General features: G+C 42.4%; 1 protein-coding gene across 1 annotated transcript in view; it reads left to right on the top strand.

Annotated features, from left to right (window-relative positions):
* Positions 1-21,883, top strand: part of LOC142740777 (inactive dipeptidyl peptidase 10-like) — a 172,615-nt gene extending 150,732 nt beyond the window's left edge. The window contains exons 22-26 of the mRNA XM_075850199.1: positions 4,489-4,588; positions 12,214-12,272; positions 12,472-12,544; positions 15,403-15,476; positions 20,798-21,883. Of these exons, the coding sequence (XP_075706314.1) occupies positions 4,489-4,588; positions 12,214-12,272; positions 12,472-12,544; positions 15,403-15,476; positions 20,798-20,920 (429 nt within the window). The 3' untranslated portion in view covers positions 20,921-21,883. The remainder of the gene's footprint in view (positions 1-4,488; positions 4,589-12,213; positions 12,273-12,471; positions 12,545-15,402; positions 15,477-20,797) is intronic.
* Positions 21,884-23,332: the final 1,449 nt, after the last annotated feature.

Below are 23,332 nucleotides of genomic sequence, written 5' to 3'. Positions count from 1 at the left end.
AAATTTCTCCCGATTACCTCAGCAAATTAAAGTATAAAGAATAAAGTAACGTTAAAACCAAGCACACCATTGTTTTTCTTGTGAAATTCTCGATAAGTTTGATGTGTCACATGACCCTCTTCCCATTGAAAAAACTAAAGTTGGATACAAAATGGCCGACTTCAAAATTGCCGCCATGGTCAACACCCAGCTTGAAAAGTTTCCCCCCTCCCATATACTAATGTGCCACAAACAGGAAGTTAATATCACCAACCATTCCCATTTTATTTAGGTGTATCCATATAAATGGCCCACCCTGTATATATATATACATATATATATATATATATATATATATATATATATATATAGAATGTCCACCATCCAGCAGCACCAGTCAGGAATATAGGTGGGTGCACGTCCCAGGAGCCCGATCACTGCTCCCAGATCCTCAATATTTGTCCAATAAGAGACAGCACTCCAATTTGTGATAGGAAAAAACGGTTTTTTATTAGCCCCTGTGCGACGTTTCGGCTCTTTACATGGAGCCTCTCAAGCATACAAACAGTGTAAAAGCATGTGCTATATATGGAGTCCACACAACTGGTCTCATTAGGCAAGTGATTTAACATAAAACATAAATAAGTACAAAGATACAGTCATGTTGCATCAGTAAAAGTTATAAAATACAAAGAAGTGCCATTGTGTATATATGATGGTCCTCAGATCAATCCGGGCCATCCAGTTTACAGCAGAAAAATGCTAATTAGTGAACAACTTTAAAAAAAAGTGCAGGTGCACATCATATAACAAATTAAAAACATGAGCCTTGTGTTTACCTCGGATCCATGTTTTCGGGTTGTAGTTCCGGCGCCTGAAAAGTGGGGTGGCGACTATCTATGACAGAGTAGTCTCTTGCTACAGCGCACTTTTGTGCATGCGCAGTACCACTATGAAGCAGGCGGCGGCCATCTTAGTACAGCATACAAGGCCAACAGCGGCCATGTTTGTATAATCTTATTGTCAAAATGAAAACTTTATTCTAGGAACCGTGCACACAGTCGGTTGCGTCCATGTACAGCATAAAGGGAACTTAGAAGATACCAAAAAAAAATGCAATTTAATGGAGATGACAGGGAATACACCCAGTCACCAATCATAACTGCACTGTGAGATATAGACTAATAACTTTAAGAGTCAAAAATATGTTGCGTTGAAGATGCGCATATGAATGAGAGCAGTTGATAGAGACTGCTCTCATTCATATGCGCATCTTCAACGCAACATATTTTTGACTCTTAAAGTTATTAGTCTATATCTCACAGTGCAGTTATGATTGGTGACTGGGTGTATTCCCTGTCATCTCCATTAAATTGCATTTTTTTTTGGTATCTTCTAAGGACGCAACCGACTGTGTGCACGGTTCCTAGAATAAAGTTTTCATTTTGACAATAAGATTATACAAACATGGCCGCTGTTGGCCTTGTATGCTGTACTAAGATGGCCGCCGCCTGCCTCATAGTGGTACTGCGCATGCACAAAAGTGCGCTGTAGCAAGAGACTACTCTGTCATAGATAGTCGCCACCCCACTTTTCAGGCGCCGGAACTACAACCCGAACACATGGATCCAAGGTAAACACAAGGCTCATGTTTTTAATTTGTTATATGATGTGCACCTGCACTTTTTTTTAAAGTTGTTCACTAATTAGCATTTTTCTGCTGTAAACTGGATGGCCCGGATTGATCTGAGGACCATCATATATACACAATGGCACTTCTTTGTATTTTATAACTTTTACTGATGCAACATGACTGTATCTTTGTACTTATTTATGTTTTATGTTAAATCACTTGCCTAATGAGACCAGTTGTGTGGACTCCATATATAGCACATGCTTTTACACTGTTTGTATGCTTGAGAAAGGCTCCATGTAAAGAGCCGAAACGTCGCACAGGGGCTAATAAAAAGCCATTTTTTCCTATCACAAATTGGAGTGCTGTCTCTTATTGGACAAATTATATATATATATATATAATGTATGTATGAGTGTATATATAGTGTATGTATGTGTGTGTATATATTATATATATATATATATAGAGTGTAGGTATGTGTGTGTGTGTGTGTGTGTGTATATATATATATATATATATATATATATATATTTACACATATATACAAATGTACATATATATAGTGAATGTATGTGTATATGTGTGTATATATATATATATATATATATATATATATATATATATATAGAATGTAGGTATGTGTATGCCTTGATAAAGCGTCTGAAGGACGTGAAATAGTTGGCTCTGTTGCCTTTTGAATCCCGTGTTGCCTGCCTCAATCTTGGAATAAAGAGAAACCTTTTGCAAATGGTGAGTGCCGTGCCGTCTTCTTTTCTACATGTTGTCATATATATATATATATATATAGTGTGTGTGTGTGTGTGTGTGTGTGTGTGTGTGTGTGTGTGTGTGTGTGTGTGTGTATAATACATATATATTTCTGCAGCAATTCCGCTGCAGAAAAAAAGCACAATTTCCTTTGTTTTTGCTGCAGAAAATGGTGCGTATTTTGCTGCGTTTTTATCAATGTTTGGGGATGGTGACGTCTAATCTGAAAAACGCAGCAATTCAGTCCACTATCCACAGCGGAAATTTACATGCTGCGGCACAAAAAATACGCACAGCAGGACAACATTTCTGGTCTGAAATTTTACACAGCGTCTGGATGAGATTTGTTAAATCTCACTCACTTTGCTGCTACTGTATTCTGCATATTTTACAGGCGGAAAATACACAGCAATTCCGATAAGTGTGAACAAGCCCTAATACAGTAGCAGCAGAGTAGATTAGATGTGAACAATTCTCATCCACACGCTGCGCAAATGATAAGTGGAAAAAAAACTTCTCAAAAATTGACCTGCGGTGCGTTTTTTTAATTCCACAGCATGTCAATTGTATTTGCGTAAACGCTGCTCATTTGTATCGGGTTTTCCCCCATTTAATTCAATGGGGAGGTAAACCCGCAACAGATAACAGTTGTTATGTAAAAACGCAGTTTAGAAAAAATAAAAATCTTATACTTGCCCAGAATTCAGTTTCTTCGTCCGGGCACCGCTGCAGCCAATCTCAGACTGCAGCAGTCATATGGGATAAAATGTCATCCCAGGGCTGCAGTGTAGCACTATATACAAGAGGGGAGCGCTGTGTGGCACTATATATAAGGAACGCAGCAGTGTGTAGCACTATATACAAGGGGGGAGCGCTGTGTGGCAGTATATACAAGGGGGGAGCGCTGCCTGGCACTATATACAAGTGTGGGAGCGCTGTGTGGCTCTATCTATAGGGGGCTGTGTGTGGCGCTATCTACAGGGGGCTGTGTGTGGCGCTATCTACAGGGGGCTGTGTGTGGCGCTATCTACAGGGGTGTGTGTGTGGCGCTATCTACAGGAGGTTGTGTGTGTGGCGCTATCAACAGGTGTGTGTGTGGCATTATCTACAAGGGGGTGTGGCGCGATCTACAGGTGTGTGTCGCACTATCTACAGGGGTGTGTGTAGCACTATCTACAGGGGTGTGTAGCGCTATCTACATGGGGTTTGGCGCGATCTACAGGTGTGTGTGTGGCGCCATCACCGAGGGGGGGTGTGGCGCTATCTACATGGGGGGTTGGCACTATGTACAGGGGGCACTATGTATGTGGTGCTTTACTTTACAGTGTGTGACACAATTATATTCAGGGGCGCAGTGCATGGTGATATATTTAGGGGCTGCAGGAATGGGTCATGGCCGGGAGAAGTCGTCATGAGCTCTGGACCGGATGGAGAAGAAAAGAGGGAAAAAAACGACTAGCATCTGAGACCTCGTCACCTGTGAGTCACTGGATTTGTAGAGACTCTGTCCCCTCTCCTGACATGTTTATTATAGGAAATCCTTGTATTCCACATAAAGTCTTTGTGCTGTCCAGGACTGGTGTTACCATTCCCCTTGTCAGGAGGATGTGTCCCTACACAGTGTGATACTGTCAGTATGTAGGGACACAGCCCTGTGAAAAGGAAATCGTAACACCCATTTGTTAATGCTTGCGCAAAAAGGTAGTGTTAGCAATAGTTACGACGCGGCAGGGTGGCGGTGGAGAAGGGGGGCCCAAGTTTGAGTAACAGCCCAGGGCATATGTTCTACTTAATCCGCCACTGGTTGGACCACACACCCACCTAATTGGCATACGGCACATGGGGGAATAAAAGTTAGACGAATGTCCATAGGAAACTTAGAGTAGAAAGAATCTTTATTAAAAAGAATAACTTGGGAAATTATTCTCTTCTGGGTTCTATTATCATTTCGATAACAACAATGGAAGTGAGAATAACTGTAGTAAGTATGTAGTAAACCAGCGTGAATAAAGCCTAAAAATTGTCTGATTGTATGATCATCAGAATTAAAATGTATAAACAAAAGGCAAATTGAATGAATGAATGAATGAATCTTTGTTTTTTAGGCTTATGGCGGGTTTTTGGCCCTCAAGCTGCTATCACTGCCTGAAGAGCCGTTTGTTTGTGGTGTAGCAGTTGCGCCTATCACAAGTTTCCACCTACACTGTGAGTATCTATTGAGCAACATTGACAATATAGACTATTTACACATTTACATATTATTGGCCTTTTTCAAAAGCACATGAACTATAATGGCTTGTTATTGTATAGCTTAATACATTCATACAACAAAAACCTGTTGTCAGAAAAGGCTACAGTGTGAATGCTTGCAGTGCCATAAAAGACACAAAATGTACAGACATCCCACAATCTCATGGATTACATATTCAAAAATTAAAGAATTTTTGGTGCCTTGTGAAACGACTGTATGAGATTATAAAAAAATCCCTTTAAAGATAAAGTGGCAAGTTGCTGTTGAAATGTGTTCTGGGCCGGCCTTAAATGATCACTAACTTTTCAACAAACTTTGCATAAATCAATAGTACAAGCGAATATGAGAAACTTTGTGTAACGAATTGGGGTAGGGAGACGGACAGGTGAGCCCTAATCTACCCGCAACTCAGTCCCTGCCTACTTGCACAGCCCGTCCTAAGTGACAGCGTACAACTGGGCGTCGGTCGCTACGCTCAATAAGTGAAAGATAGACAACACAAGACAAGGGCACACAGAAGCAAAGGGGGAAGTAGGGGCAGTTGCCCACGGAACACCGTGAGCAAGAGGAGTGGTGAACGAGCCGAGTCAAACCAGGAGAGTACGTAGTAACAAAATCAGAGCAGGAGAAGAGTCAGTCAAGCCAGGGTCAAAAAGTAACAGCAATCAATAATGTAAATAGCAGGAATCGCAGAGCCAGGAAACAAGACAATCACAGGCAAGGAACAACTGCAAGTGAGGGTATAAATAGACCAAGGGCGGGAGCAGAACCGTCAGGCCAGGCTGTGATAGGTTCTCCCTCTCCTCAGCCTGCGAGGCTGAGTGGTAACAGATCGCGTCACTCTAGCAGACCTTGGAGCTGATGAAGGCTGATTAACCCCGGGCATCGACACAGAACCTGTGTCTGGAAAATCCATTACACTTTGTAATATATTTTATTAGAGAAAAATGCCTCTATCAACAGTTATCAGGCTTTTCTCCCCCTTGCCTTCTGCACTGACTATTCAATCTCAGTTCACAAGACAGATTATCAGCTCACTGAGGGATCAGGTTAAATGCTGCCCATAGAAGTCTATGGAGAGGGGAGGGAGCAGAGTGAGAGAGAGCCAGACGCTGCTGCAGCTTCTAATAATATCTAGAAGTGCTGAATTCACATCTACACTTCTCATTACTGCTATATGATGTCCTCCATGCTGCTGCTCTTTCTGTGGGTGTACTAGAGATTGAGGAGCGGGATGTTATCTTCTTATGTGTGCATTGTATAGAAAACAGGATAACAGTTCGACTCCACCCACTAGTGCATTAAGAAAATTGAGAATTAGACATAAAGCCTGCAGAGGAATGACTGCTCAAAAAATGTCACATACAAGTCATATAACGGCCAGAAATAGTGTTATTCCTCATGTACACACATACAGTCTGGCAGCTTATTCTGAAAAGTCACCTGAAAGGATGGTTATGCTTTAAGTTGGATGGTATGTTGTGCAGTACCTTCTGATGGTGCCCTCGTCGCACAGTGCCACATAAGTGCCATACAGTATCATCCCTAAATGATAGTAATATTACAAGCCGTCATGTCCATGACCGCGGGCCGTCAGGTTCACTCACCTCCTGACGGCTGCAGCCATGGGTCTGCGAGCGCTGGTCCCAGTCTCCTCCTCAGGAGACGCCACCGCTCACTTCCGCTTACCTTGGCTGGGTCCCGTAGGGTGTACGCACACGCTCGCTCTTAAAGGGCCAGCACGCGCACCGGAGTTTAATGACAAAATTAGCCCATGAGTACCCTGGACTATAAGAAGGGCCCAGCCACTTCCTCCCATGGTCTTCTAGTGTTTTCAAGTTCCCATTGTTCCCCGTTCCTGTACCTGTATCCTGTATCCCGTGCTACCTGGTCAAGTGCCGTGCTGAGCTGTAGTCATGCTGTGCTGTATTCCACGCCTGTCCTGCTACACCATGCCTGACGTCTGCCTGCTGCCTAGTGCCAGCCGAGCCTGTCATTGCTACTGTCTGAGCTGCCACAGGTACACTATACGAACTATAGACTGTGACCTGTGTCCTGTTGGCCAGCTGCCATACCATCAAGGCGGTATTGCCCAGTGGGTCCACGCACCCAATGTGACACAACACTCAAGCCATGAAACCCGCTGGTCAATCCAAGACCAAGATGACATCACAAGATATGCGGACGGATATGCTGGGCCTCCGGTCTCGACAGGACCAACTCCTCCAGGCCTTGAACATTCTCGCACGTCGGAAGGAGGCACAAGCTGACGGTCCTCCTACTACACCTCCTGGCAGTGTTGATCCTCAGACTACACGTCCTGGCGGTGTGGATCATCGATTTTCTTTGCCACTTCCTGACCGCTATGATGGAGACGCAGGGACCAGTCGTGGATTTTTGAACCAGATCCACTTCAGCCTGTATGCAAGGGCATTTTCGTCTGATGGCGCATCATCTCTCTCTTCACTGGCAGGGCCCTTGCATGGGCGAATCCTATCTGGGAGAGACAAGGACCAGAGACCCGTGACTTCCAGGGGTTCCTCCAGACATTTCGCACAGTGTTTGTGGAGCCTGGACGAGTCTTGTCTGCAGCAGCCTCCTTGCTGAACCTATGCCAAGGAGACACCTCTGTGGGAGAGTACGCCATCCACTTCCGCACCCTGGCGGGAGAACTGTTGTGGAACAATGAGGCTCTGTTGGCTACATCTCCTATCTCTAACCTCACCAAGAAGGGCATGAATGCCAAGGTGTGGACTCCTGAGGCAGAGTCTGCATTCAATAGCCTGAAGAGTGCCTTCACGTCAGCCTTTATCCTCCATCATCCAGATGTTTCTCGACAGTTCTCGTTGGAGGTGGACGCCTCCTCTGTTGGTGCTGCGCACTCCTGTTCCAGAGAGGTTCCAAGGGCAAGTCAATGGTATGTCGATATTTCTCTAAGCGCTTCTCTTCCGCAGAAAGCAAACTACTTGATTGGGGATGGGTAGTTACTGGCCATCAAATTGGCGCTGAAAGAGTGGAGACATCTACTAGAGGGCGCAGCTCATCCCATCCTGATTTTTACGGACCACAAGAATCTCACCTATCTTCAGACGGCCCAACGGCTGAACCCTCGTCAGGCCAGGTGGTCGCTGTTCTTTACCAGGTTCCAGTTTGAGCTCCACTATCGCCCGGCTGACAAGAATGTGAGGGCCAACGCCTTGTCCAGGTCATTCAAGACAGAGGACACCATGGAGATTCCACAGAATATTATTGATCCGCCTTGCATTGTCTCTGTCAACCCCTTGCAAGTTAGGGACATCCCTCCAGGGAGGACCTTTGTGCGCCTGGCTGCCAGAGGGAGGATCCTCCGCTGGGGACACTGCTCTAGACCGGCAGGTCACGCGGGTACCCGTAAGACCCGAGACCTAATTGCCCATCATTTCTAGTGGCCCACGCTTCCCAAAGACATTATGGACTTTGTTTCTTCCTGCTCAGTGTGTGCAGCTAATAAGGCCGCTCACTCCAGACCTGTTGGTCTGCTCCAGCCGCTGCCTGTGCCCGATGCTCCCTGGCAGTATATAGCTATGGTCTTGCCTCTCACTGCTTGATGCAGTACTGTCTGGGTGGTGGTGGATCGATTTTTGTAAATGGCCCACTTCGTTCCGCTGACCGGTCTTCCTTTTGCTCCTCGACTGGTCAACCTTTTCATCCAACACATCTTCCGCCTGCACGACTTGCCGCGGCATATTGTGTCTGATCGGGGGGTTCAGTTCACCTCGAAGTTCTGGAGAGCCCTCTGCGGATTCCTCGGTGTGAAGTTGGACTTTTCCTCAGCCTATCCTCTTCAGTCCAATGGTCAGGTCGAGCGGATCAATCAGATCTTGGAGAACTACCTAGGCTACTTCATCTCCAAGCAGCATACTGTCATATAATAATCACAACAGCGAGTCCACAAGGAATACACCGTTCTTCATTGTCTATGGCCAACACCCACGAGTTCCTCTCCCGGTGCCTGATACATCCGAGGTACCAGCAGCTGACACTGCTTTTAGGGACTTCCTGCAGATCTGGCAGCAGACTCCATCCTCCTGGCAGTCGACCACATGAAACATAAGGCAGACACAAGGAGAAGAGAACCTCCTCAATTTCTCCATGGCACGAAGGTCTGGCTGTCCTCTAGAAATATCTGACTGAGGATGCCATCATACAAATTTGCTCCCAGGTTCCTCGGACCCTTCAAGATCCTACAGCAGATCAACCCTGACGCCTACAAGCTTCGGCTGCCTCCTACCCTCAAGATACCCAACTCCTTCCATGTCTCCCTCCTGAAGCTGGTGGTACTGAACCGCAATACCAAGACTCCTCGCCCTGCGGTTGCATCCAGCGGCCCTTCAGACACCTTTGTGGTTAAGGAGATCTTGGACACCAAGCGGGTAAGAGGAAGAACTTTTTATTTGGTGGCTTGGAAGGGGTTTGGTCCTGAAGAGAGGTCCTGGGAGCCATAGGAGAACCTCAATGCTTCTACCCTTCTGAAGAAGTTTCTCTCCCGCTCTGGGCCCAAGAGGAGGGGGTATAAGAGGGGAGATACTGTCATGTCCATGGGCTGTCAGGTTCACTCACCTCCTGACGGTCGCAGAAATGTCTGCGAGCGCTGGCCCCAGTCTCCTCAGGAGACGCCAGCGCTCACTTTCGCTTACCTTGGCCGGGTCCCCTAGGGTGCATGCGCACGCTCGTGCCCACTCTTAAAGGGCTAGCGCACGCACCGGAGTTTAGTTTAAAAATTAGCCCATGAGTACCCTGGACGGCCCAACCCCTTCCTCCCATACCTGAGTGTTGTTGTCGTTGTTGTCTAGCAAATGGTCTCCTAGTGTTTTCGAGTTCCCAGTGTTCCGCGTTCCTGTACCTGTATACCGTGCTACCTGGTCAAGTGCCCTGTTGAGCTGTAGTTGTGCTGTATTCCATGCTTGTCCTGCTACACCCCGCCTGACGCCTGCCTGCTGCCTCAGTCCCAGCCGAGCCTGTCATTGCTACTGTCCGAGCTGCCACAGGTACACTATACGAACTATAGACTGTGACCTGTGACCTGTTGGCCAGCTGCCTTACCGTCAAGGCGGTATGGCCCAGTGGGACCACGCACCCAACGTGACACAAACCTTGGGTGCCAGAGCACCTGTGGCGCCCCTTTCAACAGTAATAGCTGATGCGCCCCATGCTACTGAACAGTTACACTTTTATAAAAAACAGATTAGCGATTCCCGACTCCAACATTGACTAAGGGCATAAGATGCTAACCTCATTACATCATGGGATCTATTTTTAATCTTACTATATATGCAGTTTCACTATTTAGTTTGACAAACAGTAATGATCATTTTTACGTATGAACAGTATGAATACTCATAATTTATAATTGATTGTTTTGTGCATTAACATTAGGCAATTATAGTTCAGAATCATACAAATCGTAGTGATAATTGTTACATGTAGAACATAGTGAACTTTATTGTTACTGTATGATAAGAAGTTTACTTTGAATTGGGAATCTGTTCTTGGGAGTGAAAAGCCAACAGCAGTCACATCTCAAGGTTTATGTGCAAATTCAAATGCTCACGTATGGAAGCCATCTTTAGGTCATTTATTTTAACCTTTTAGGAGTACTTCACTTAAAGAGGCTCTGTCACCAGATTCTCAAATCCCTATCTCCTATTGCATGGGATCGGCGCTGCAATGTAGATAACAGTAACTTTTTTTTTTTTTTTTAAAACGTTCATTTTTGGCCAAGTTATGAGCTATTTTATATATATATGCAAATGAGGTTTGAAATGGACAACTGGGCGTTTTTTTTTTCGTTATGTCCAACTGGGCGTGTATTGTGTTTTTAACTGGGCGTGTTTACGTGTATGACGCTGACCAATCAGTGACCAGTCAGCATCATACACTCATCTCCATTGATTTACACAGCAGCGATGTGCAGCCATATAAACAGGGATTAACGTTAATCAAGTGTCCTGATAATGAATACACATGAAATCCAGCCTGGACGTCATGTGTATTCAGAATCCTGACACTTCTGACTCTTTTCTTTGAGATTTCTAGCAAGTGAAACAAAATCTCGTTTACCTCCGTAATCTCGCGAGATTTCGCTTCCCTTGCCGGAGTCTCACAGAAAAGATTCAGAAGTGTCAGGATTCTGAATACACATGACGTCCAGGCTGGCTGATCATGTGTTTTCATTATCAGGACACTTGATTAATGTTAATCTCTGTTTATGTGGCTGCACATCGCTGCTGTGTAAATCAATGGAGATGAGTGTATGTTGCTGACTGGTCACTGATTGGTCAGCGTCATACACGTAAACACGCCCAGTTAAAAACACAATACACGCCCAGTTGGACATAACGAAAAAAAAAACGCCCAATTGTCCATTTCAAACCTCATTTGCATATATATAAAATAGCTCATAACTTGGCCAAAATTGAACGTTTTTTTAAAAACAAAAAACTTTATTGTTATCTACGTTGCAGCGCCGATCCCATGCAATAGGAGATAGGGATTTGAGAATCTGGTGACAGAGCCGCTTTAAAGGGGGTTTTCCACCAATCACATTTATCACCTATCCACATAGGCGATAAATGTTTTGGTTTTTTTTTAAAACATATTTTTATTGAATTTTTTCAACACAAAAAAAAACCACAAATCATACAGTAATGCATTGCCATAATAATAAACATTACAAAAAATGTATAAATGAACATGTGAAAGTGAATGCTTCCTTGCAAGCTAGGTTTAACCTTGGAAGGTATTCCCCATAGGCTATCAGCCCTCCTTCATCTCCTCTATCCTTCCCATCCTTTAACCCCACATGTCGGGTATTCCTGTAAACATTGTTACATAACTTTGCATGTCTGCCTACCTAACATAACTAAACAATACACAAAACAAATAAGAAATGGGAGCATACATAACAATTGGAGCTTCGTGGAGCAGTTCACCTACTCAGGCAGCTAGTCCGCAAGAATAAAGAAATCCAAGAGGATATATATGCTTTACTCCCGTGATATTTTCAGTGCCCCTAAAGTGCCCTTGAGATCTTCAATCAGGTACCATGACGTTCCCGTAAATGGATCTATGATGTCCCTTCGTTCTGCACTGGTGAAATATTTTGTGAGGAAAAGCTTCGGCGATAAATGTTTTATTGCTGGGAACCTCACAGATGAATAGAATATTGATCCTGAGTCAATTATTCCCCCTTACCCACACATATGTGGTGCAAAGGGGTTTGAATGGAATAGCGGTTGAGCTGCCTGCTCCATTCAAGCTCTATGAGAGTTCCAAAAACAGCCAAGCACAGCTGCCCATGTTGTGGCCTCATTTTAGGGTTTGTATTACTGCTGTAACACTCGGACCTTCTGCCGTTCTATTGAACCAAACTTAAATCACAATACAACCTTTTGGGGATTCAAGCTTGATTTGGTAGAATAGGAAGGTGGGTCCCGGTCTTACAGCCATATTATAGATGTTAAAATGCAGCTGCATTGCAACCATGCGAAACAGGACTGATTGACATAACTAATATCTTTATTTTACTATGATGATGCAGCGGCAGTACTTTCAGAGCGTTACCTGGGGATGCCATCACAAGAGGGTTCAGCCTACATGGTATGTTTTTTTATATTAATACTTATATGCACAAAATCACTTAAAATGTATTTTTGATAATTTTTCATAGAGAATTGTCAACTTCAACAGGGCACTTAATATCTAGCTTCATGCCGAAAATCTTTATTTAAGTTGCCCGGAGGAAAGATTCGGTAAAGCATGCAGTTATCCATCATCTTCTCTCTTCTTGTCTCACTAGGTGGCCTCTGTACTGAATAATGTCCAGAGGCTTCGGGACCAGAGATTACTACTGGTCCATGGCACTGCAGATGGTGAGACACATCTCCATGGAATGAACAGGTGCATGTTGGTCCACTTCATTTGAAATGTATTATAATGCATAGCATGTGTTTCTCGTAGAACAGGAATGCGCACACACATCGGGGAGGGTGGGAGCTACTTATCAGATTCACAAAACCTATTAGGATTTTATATTGAACAATGTAGTATAAACAAAGCATTGATATCTATCTGGCTGCTGTGGGATACTGCACATTTGTCCTTTCAGAGTAAATATTCCCTCTGGTATGCATGATGAATGTCAAAAGCCTGGGAGAAATACTAATGTAGAATGCTTTAAAGCTACATAATAAGCATCCTATTGTTTTGAGAATGCATGTGCTTTACAGCCTGGAAAACACGAAGCACTGGGAACAAACTGTGGATCACTTGGTAGCTACTACTATAATTTTGTATTGTTCATATTTGATAAAACTTAAAAGGAGTTGGATCACGCCGACAACCCCTCCAAATATGCCCCATCAGGATATATAGACCTCAGAGGGGTGGATATACCAATCAGTATCCCTCTCTAAGAGCTAAAATGGAGGGCCGCTCTTTAAGAGCGACTACAACTCTGACACATCCAGGGCATTACAGTGTCCATTTATTTGAATGGTCAGCCTGTAATGTTGAATTTCCCTTGCAGCAGGGGTTAAAGAAGCTGGACCCACATTCATCAGTTGATCACCAGGTCAGTTTCTTTGTGAGACGACCCTTTAAGGATTATGGATAGAAAACCACCATTAGTGCACGATGGGTAGGTTGTCCATGTGGTCATGTTTCAACTATACAAACTACAACTGCAAGACAGAAGACTAAGACGTCAGTCTTTGTTAATACCTCTGTTTGCCAATGACAAAGGCTAAAATTAAGAAAAACAAAATGTGACAAACTACCTAATACATCAAAACATGTAAAACTTAATGGGAAATGCCAGAGCTGAAGACTGGCAACCTGGACCTATGAAACAATAGGGCAGATTTATTAGTTCTGCCTTAAATTTAGACCAGATATGCAGAAACTGCGCCCAAGTATGATATATTTGGTACATCTAGCTAGACATGTTAGACACTTATTCCACCTCTTGGCTAGCTTACTTTACATCATTTTAGGACTCCTCTTGGCTATGCCATTTTTCTAAACACATTTTCATGACTGTTGAGGAAGGTGCAACAAGGGTCTAAAACACATAATAAATTGTGTGGCACAATCTGTGCCCGAATTCTGGCACATTTTGCTTAGAAAAATCTCTCCCTCTGTAATGCTGTGTTAGGTCTCTAGCCTTATTCAGTGGTCAGAGAATTGTGGGTTTCATTCATAGGACCCCCTTTCCCATAGACCTCAGTATTGGTCACAAATACTTTGTTTGTGAAGGCGGGAGGGGTAAGCAGATGCCAAATCCCTCCATTGTAGCTCACCTTTTAAAAAAGCAATAGCAGTCATCTGAGAAAAGCCGATTCATTTGGTCAATTATTCAACACGGAATGGATGCTCAATTATTCTAAATTTAATATATTAAATTCCCTTATGTCGCCTTAGGTAGATTTACAATCTACATTTTAGGCTTCGTTCACATCTGCATCGGGACTTCGTTCCTGGGTTCCGTCAGAGCTTTCCATCAGGGAAACCCATGAACGGAATCCAAACTGAAATTGATTTCAATGGTGACAGTTCCAGTGCAAATAGTTTCCGTTTGTCACCGTTGTGCAAGGGTTCCGTTGTTTTGACTGAATCAATACCGTAGTCGATTGCGCTATTCATTCCATCAAAACGATGGAACCCCTGCACAACGGTGACAAACGGAAACCACTTGCACCGGATCCATCACCATTGAAATCAATTTGTATTCCATTCATGGGTTCCCCTGACGGAAAGCTCATACAGAACCCATGAACAGAGCCCCGACGCAGATGTGAACGAAGCCTTAAATTGTATTTTTGTATTATTTTTTTTATATATTTAAAATAATAGATAGAAAAAAAGCATCATCATGAAATCTCTACTTACCTGTATGAATTGCTTGTAGAGTTTAACTAAATGGTCAAAACAAACTAAATGGTACAATTTAGGAGGGAGTTCAATACCTAAAAGCCTCAGCTTGTCTCCAGAAACTAATAATGTGATGTTGATGATATAACTGCGTGAAATCCAAACTGTTTGCATAGAAGAGATTCTGCATTATGAAATTTTTATAATAACGCCTGAAAATCTGCAATGCATTTTGCTCTAGTACTGTAGTACTGCATGCCTAATCTGGTCACTGAGCCAAAATGTCATTTCTGAATACCGGAGTACCAGATAATTGTTTTATTTCCTTAAAAACCGTAAAGCACAAATGTGAATTTCAGTGCAGTTCTTAGGGTACATTTAGGTACTATAACATGAATGCTACATTTGGGAATAGTTAAATAGGACTGCATGCAGCCAGATCTGCCTAACCCAAAATGTATTTTTGTCTAGAACATTAAACCACTTTATGATATGATCTGACAATTAAATATATATATGCAAACAATGTATCACCAGTATAGAGGATAAACAGTCTACAAGGCTGCCAATCTACTGAATACTGTATTTGGGTAACACACTTTTTACCCTTTAATAGGAGCCATTACCATAGGTAACCTATGTACGGCTTGTGTCTACAAGATCCCAAATCAGAATTTGATGTCTCAGGGCAGTTGGTTTTCAGTGAAAAATTACCACTGGGCTGGATTTTTACTGTATATTATTGTTTTTATTGGTTTCTGTTCCTCTCTGGTCAGACATTTTAATTTACATTAGAAAGTGTGTTCTGCTTATTGTTTATTAACTGTCTATTTCCCTGTGTCTTTTCTACAACGAAAAGCCAACGTGCACTTCCAACATACAGCTGAACTCATAAGCCGTCTGATCCAGGCTGGATCGAATGTCACTAGCAGGGTAAGTCTACAGACTTAGGTTAGTTGAAATCTATGGAGATTGTTCAAAACACAGGTCCGGAGAGGAACAACTTGATTAAAAACTACCATAAATATCCGTTGAAAATGCTAAACACACATTCAAATCCAGATGATATATGATCTATAAATTACAGACATATTGCAGATCCGCTTATTCGGTATACAAATGCACATGTTTGCGTGAAATTAGCCATAGGCCACTTTCAAATGGCCATAATATGACGGCAACACCAGCACCTACCTTGGTTTTACTGAACTAGGCTATGGTTACATAGGCTTGATGACGTTCAGTGGAACCACAAGGGGTTTGGGTGTTGCAACTGTAATACAGATAATAAAATGTGAAGCGGGCCTAGTTGGCAAGGATTTCATATATGGAGTAATAACTTATTGCTTCACCAAACATATTCTGTCTGGATAGTGACCTATCTAAAGGCTATGTCCAACTTCACTACCAATATTTTTTTCTACAGCTCCTATGCAGAACTGTCTCCATGGTAACAGACTACAAACAAACCCTGCACAGTCCGATCCTACAGTCATGCTCCCTTCCATTTGTCCCCTTCTTCTGCTAACCTATTGAATGTACAGTACTGTGCAAAAGTTTTAGGCAGTTGTGGAAAAATTCTGCAAAGCAAAAGTGCTTTCAAAAAAAGAAGTGTTAATTGTATTTTGTTAATTAAAAAAACCTAAGTGAATTAACAGAAGAGAAATCAAAATCAAATCAGCATGACCACCCTTTGCCTTCAAAGCAGCATCAATTCTTCTAGGTACACTTGCATAAAGTCATGGATTTTGTAGGTTTATAAACAAGTGTATGATTAACCAATTATACCAAACGGGTTATAATTATCATTTTCATATGTTGGTTTAAAGAGGCTCTGTCACCAGATTTTCAAACCCCTATCTCCTATTGCAGCAGATCGGCGCTGCAATGTAGATAACAGTAACGTTGTTTTTTTTTTTCAAAAACGAGCACTTTGGCCAAGTTATGACCATTTTTATATTTATGCAAATGAGCCTTTCTTAAGTACAACTGGGCGTGTTTAAAGTTATGTCCAACTGGGCGTGTATTGTGTGTGTACATCTGGGCGTTTTTATATGTTTTACTAGCTGGGCGTTGTGAATGGAAGTGTATGATGCTGACGAATCAGCATCATCCACTTCTCTTCGTTACCACCCAGCTTCTGGCAGTTCAGACACACAGCGTGTCCTCGCTCATCCGACGCGATGAAGTTCCTGTGGGAGGAAGTGAGTGACGTCACAGCGTGATCTCGCGAGGACACACTGTGTGTCTGTACACTGCCAGAAGCTGGGTGGTAACGAAGAGAAGTGGATGATGCTGATTCGTCAGCATCATACACTTCCATTCACAACGCCCAGCTAGTAAAACAAGTAAAAACGCCCAGATGTACACACACAATACACGCCCACTTGGACATAACTTTAAACACGCCCAGTTGTACTTAAGAAAGGCTCATTTGCATAAATATAAAAATGGTCATAACTTGGCCAAAAATGCTCGTTTTTGAAAAAAAAAAACGTTACTGTTATCTACATTGCAGCGCCGATCTGCTGCAATAGGAGATAGGGGTTTGAAAATCTGGTGACAGAGCCTCTTTAAACACAGTGATTAACTGTAACAGAAACAGCTGTGTGGGAGCCCTAAAACTGGTTGAGGAACAGCCAAACTCTGCTACAAAAGGTGAGGTTGTGGAAGACCATTTCATGTCACAGGTCTACAATGGCAAGACTGAGCACAGTAACACAAGGTAGTTATACTGCATCAGCAAAGTCTCTCAAAGGCAAAGATTTCAAAGCAGACTGGGTATCAAGCTGTGCTGTTCAAGTGCTTTTGAAGGAGCACAAATATACGGGCAACGTTGGGGACCGCAGCGATTGGCCAAGGAAGCTTAGTGCAGCAGATCAAACACACATCATGCTTACTTACCTTCAAAATCGTAAGATGTCCATGAGTGCCATCAGCACAGAACTGGCAGAAACCAGTGGAACCGAGGTACACCCATCTACTATTGAGGTCTGTCCAAAAGTGGTGTTGATGGAAGAATTGTGGCCAAAAATCCATACTTTTAACGTGGAAACAAAGCCAAGCGACTCAACTATGCACGAAAATATAGGAACTGGGGTGCAGAAAAATGGCAGCAGGTGCTCTGGACTGATGAGTCAAAAATGTCTTATTTGGCTGTAACAGAAGGCAGTTAGCCGAAGGGCCGGAGAGCGGTACAATAATGAGTGCCTTGCAAGTTTGGGGTTTCATTCCAGCAAATGGAGTTGGGGAATTGGTCAGGATTAATGATGTCCTCAATGCTGAGAAATACAGGCAGATACATATCCATCATGCAACACCATCAAGGAGGAGTCTGATTGGCTCCAAATTTATTCTGCAGCAGGACAACGACCCCAAACATACAGCCAATGTCATTAAGAACTATCTTCAGCATAAAGAAGAACAAGGAGCCCTGGAAGTGATGATATAAACCCACAGAGGCCATCATCGCATCTGCCTGGGATTACATGAAGAGACAGAGGGCTTTGAGGAAGCCTACATCCACATAAGGTCTGTGGTTAGTTTTCCTAGATGTTTGGAATAACCACCCTGCCGAGCTCCCTCAAAAACTGTGTGCAAGTGTACCTAGAAGAATTGATGCTGTGTTGAAAGCAAAGGGTGGTCACACCAAATATTGATTTGATGTAAAGGATCTGCCAGGCACAGCTTTGGGGTTAACGCCCATAGATAATCAGTCTGCACCTGCTTCTATGTCTGTGAGACTGACTCCATCTTCCACCACTCAGGGTGGCAGGCTTAGGAGTGGGAGAACCTATCACAGCCTGGCCAGACGGAGCTAGCTCCCGCCCTCTGTCTATTTATACCTGCCTTTCCTGTTCCTCCTTTGCTTGTGATTCTTCTCGTTTGGTTTCCTGGCCCTTCTGCAGCTTCTTGTATCATTGTCCTTGCTTCATATTGACCCCGGCTTGCTGACTACACTCCTGCTCTGCGTTTGGTACCTCGTATGACTCGGCTTGTTTACTACTCTTCTGCTCTGCGTTTGGCACCTCATACTCTCCTGGTTTGACTCGGCTTGACTCGGCTTGTTCACTTCTCTTGTTGCTCACGGTGTTGCCGTGGGCAACTGCCCCTTTCTCCCCCTAGCTCTGTGTACGCTTGTCTGTTTGTCTGTCGTGCACTTATTGAGTGTAGGGACCGTCGCCCAGTTGTACCCCGTCGCCTAGGGCAGGTCGTTGCAAGTAGGCAGGGACTGAGTGGTGGGTAGATTAGGGCTCACTTGTCTGTCTCCCCACCCCCGTCATTACATTTGATTTAAATTTTTCTTCTGTTCATTCACTTTGCATTTTGTTAATTGATAAAAAAAACACTTCTATTTTTGAAAGCATTCTTACTTTACAGCTTTTTTCCACAACTTCCTAAAACTTTTGCACAGTACTGTATGTTAGAAAGAAGTAAGAGACAAATAGATGGCAATAGGACTGCAATATCAGACTACTCAGGATCTGTTTGTAGTCTGTAACCACGGAGACACATAAGTCTGCATAGGAGCTGTAGACGCAAAGTGATAGGACATTTTTAACCCCTTCCCGCCGCAGCCCTTTTTCAGATTTTCATTTTCGTTTTTTCCTCCCCACCTTCCAAAAGCCATAACTTTTTTATTTTTCCGTCGATATAGTCCTATGAGGGCTTGATTTTTGCGGGACGAGTTGTAGTTGTTCTTAGCACCATTTATTGTGTAATATAATGTACTAGGAAACAGGAAAAAAAAAATTCTAATGAAAAAAACAGCAATTCCTCTATTGTTTTTTGCGTGTCGTTTTTACGGAATTCACTGTGTAATTAAAACAACATGTTAACTTTATTCTGCGGGTCAATACGATTACGGATATACCAAATATATATAATTTTCTATATTTTACAAGTAAAAACCTAAGTGTAAAAAATAAAATGTATTTTGTGTCGCCAAATTACAATAACTTTTTTATTTTTCCGTCGATTAAGTGGTATCAGGGCTTATTTTTTGTGGGATAAGTTTTTAATAATACCATTTTGGAGTACATGTGACATTTTGATCACTTTTTATTTCATTTTTTTTGGGAGATGAGGTGACTAAAAAATAGAGATTCTGGCGTTTACAATTTTTTTTTTATTTTTTACTGCGTTCACTGTGCGGGTTAAATAATGATATATTGTAATAGTTCAAACTTTTACGGATACGGCGATACCAATTATGTTTTTTTTTATTTATTTTTTTACTATGCTCTAGGGGGAAAATGTTTTGTTTTTTTTAACTTTAAATTTTTTAAATTTTTTTTACCCGCAAAAAAAACACTTTATTTTACTCATTTTTACTTTTTTTATTAGTCCCCCTAGGGGACTTCAACTAATGTATTGCAGTATATCGTGATTCTGACAGGCTTCTATTAAGCCCTGCCAGAGTAATAGGAGCACAAAGATGGTGGACCTGGGGGTCTTCATTAGGCCCCCAGGCAACCATAGCAACCATCGCCCCCGCGATTGCGCTGCGGGGGGCGCGATGAGCTGTTAGAAGGGGTCGCCCCCTCTAATGATTTAAATGCTGCGGTCGCTATTGACCTCGGCATTTAACTAGTTAAACGAGCGGGATCACGCTCACGTGCGATCCCGCTCGTTACTCTGAAGTGTCGGCTGTAACATACAGCCGACACCGGCATCGTATGGAGCGGGTTCATCCGTGAGCCCGTTCCAGTCTTCCCCTACCCGACTTTGGAGTATGGATACGTCAAATGTCGGGAAGGGGGTCAAGAAAATTTGCAAAATTGCTTCATTTTTCATTTCAGATGTACTGTGACAATAAAAAAAATATTGTTTGTGATGGTGTAAGTATATTCCTATGGCTTGGCTATATGATAAAGATTATGACCGCTTTTAAATAGAAATCCCAATAAATCACTATACAATGAACCTACTGCACTCTGCCATTCTGCTCTATATCATGCGAATTACTAGGACTTCCTTTTTTTGTTCAACAGACATTTTTATCTTGCCGTATCCATTTTATTAACACCTGATAGATTATTATAACTTTACTTCATATACATGCCAAATTGAAGTAACAAGTTGTCCTAGTCAAGTTTTGAAGGTGGTCAGTGAAGAGTAACAGATGTTGTCTCTATGAGAAATCCTCAAAGCATGACCCGTTGGGGTTCCTGGAGTACTACACGCACACACACTGGTATAAATGTCATGTTTATTTGAATAAAAAGTCATTCATTATTTAATTTTGCTTTCAGATTTATCCTGATGAGGACCATTTCTTCCTGTCAAAGGACAACCAGCACCACCTGAGCCTGTCAATCGTCACCTATCTTCAGAGCTGCCTTCAAAGTGGAGGCATCAGACAGAGAGACCAGTGAGTGAGGACCCGGTCAGACCCACAAAGAGCACAAGATGTTGATGGTCTACAAGAAGCCAGAATGAACATGGATGAATGTAACTGTTGGGAACCTTGGAAGCCAAATCACCTCAACATTTAAGAAAGAACTTGTGACTTGATAGTAGCGGTGGTGAATATCATCACCACTCAGATGGTCATTTACAAATTATCTTTACTACAGACACTGCAACCTAGGGCAAATCACCTTACCGAATGCATCATCTAATGTATACCATTCATGGAACAATCATGTTGTTACTTACTAAAGCTGGCCAGACACATAAGATAGCTGTGAGCCATCTTCCTCGACCTACCCATAAACATGCATGTTCAGTTCATCAACAAGTACTTGTTTAATGTAATGGGAAGACGGAGACAAGCCACTACCAAGACAACTCTGGCTTATCTATCAGAACAAAATCATTAGCCTGCCCGAGACTCTTTCCCGCCCAATCATTAGCCGTTGAGAGGTCCCTATACACGTTTGATTATAGGCGGAATCCACCAACATTAATTTAATATGTATGGGAAGCACTACACTTTCTTCGATTGACTGTACAAACATATGACTGTATTACAGGGGTGTTAATCTGTAACTCTAGAGGGCAGTAACGCACGCCATAGCATGGCTACTAGATGGGTGCGGAGGAGACTTGTTGATAATTTATTCAATGTTTTTTTTTACTTTCATGTATATGTTTCTGCATGTAAAGTAGACCGTCCATAAACTAATCATATCATTTGCACTGAGGAAACCTGTAACAAACTAAAGCTGTACCTTGTACAAAGCCTTATACACTGTTGTAACTTGCCCGTGTTACAGCAAATTACAGAGTAACATCAACATATGTCTCACAGGGCAATCAGTAAAGAGGGCTAGGTCACCAACAGTGTAGATAATAACCTCCCCAGTATTGGAAATAGAAACGCCACCATATATTGAAAACAAAGAGAAAGAAAGGAGTCCTATACTATATTAGTTTTAATGCCACAGGCTTAGAAAAGTCCAAACTTTATTGGACAAATAACAAATAAAAAATGATAAAATCAAGGATTCAAATCGGACAACTGTATATGAGCTACACATAGGACAGTAACACATTTAAATGCAAAAAAATAAGCTCTAATACAGAGGGCTATATAGCCGTATCTAAAGTAGCTAAAATGGCAAATATGCTATATCGACAATATACATATACTTGACGCTTCTAAGTCTTAAGAGGGAAAAGTTCCCAAACTACAAAAGTGATACAAATTTTAGAAAACAGAAGGGGTTCTCCTTACCTTGGAGCCACTGGACACCTGGAGCGACATGGGTTAGTCATTCATTCATGTTTTCTAAAACTTGTATCACTTATGTAGTTTGGGAACTTTTCCCTCTTAAGACTTAGAAGCGTCAAGTATGTTTACTGGTGCCCTATTGATTTGACTGCTCGAGTGCTACACTGCATTTTCCCAAACCACTACTATCTCCACAGATATTATCATAGTGTATAGCAATTGTAGAGAAGAATTGATCCAGCACTGATAGTGAATTAAAAGGGAAAACGATGTCCCATGTTTATTAGAAAAAGACTCATTTGCCATGACTAAGAACGCAGACTGCGTTCGAAACGCGTAGGCTCAGGTTCAAGCCCTGACTACTTACACCTTGGGACTGCGTCTCCCTTCTGTTTTACTCTTTTTCTAATAAACATGGGACATCGTTTTCCCTTTTAATTCACTATCAGCGCTGGATCAATTCTTCTCTACAATTGCTGTCTTACACCGCGGGCCGTCGCGGGGATCCGACTGACGCTGCTAGGAGACGCACACCGGTGAGCTGGAGGTTCTCTCCCTTTTCTATATCATAGTATATACTCTGTTTTTGTTACTATTTGCTGTGTGGACTACTCCTGCAAACCCTTCTTGTCGATATAGCATATTGCCATTTTAGCTACTTTAGATACGGCTATATAGCCCTCTGTATTAGAGCTTATTTTTTGTCATTTAAATGTGTTACTGTCCTATGTGTAGCTCATATACAGTTGTCCGATTTGAATCCTTGATTTTATCATTTTTTATTTGTTATTTGTCCAATAAAGTTTGTACTTTTCTATGCCTGTGGCATTAAAACTAATATAGCATAGGACTCCTTTCTTTCTCTTTGTTTTCAAATTACAGAGTAAGTCAGTACTTAGGAAGGAAAATACATGTTGGAATGCCTTGTGATCATAGAAAAATAAACATACTGTACATATTTATGTAAAAGATCTGTAGAAATATTACAGCTGACTTTAGAGGTCACCATTTCAGAATTAAAGGGTTATTCCCCGTCTCAAAAAGCGATAGCATACTGCTAGGATATGCCATCACTTTCTGATCGGTGGGGGTCTGAACTCTGGAGAATGAA

Source organism: Rhinoderma darwinii, chromosome 2 (assembly GCF_050947455.1).
Source record: "Rhinoderma darwinii isolate aRhiDar2 chromosome 2, aRhiDar2.hap1, whole genome shotgun sequence".
Taxonomy (NCBI): domain Eukaryota; kingdom Metazoa; phylum Chordata; class Amphibia; order Anura; family Rhinodermatidae; genus Rhinoderma; species Rhinoderma darwinii.
This window is presented reverse-complemented; position numbering and strand designations above follow the sequence as displayed.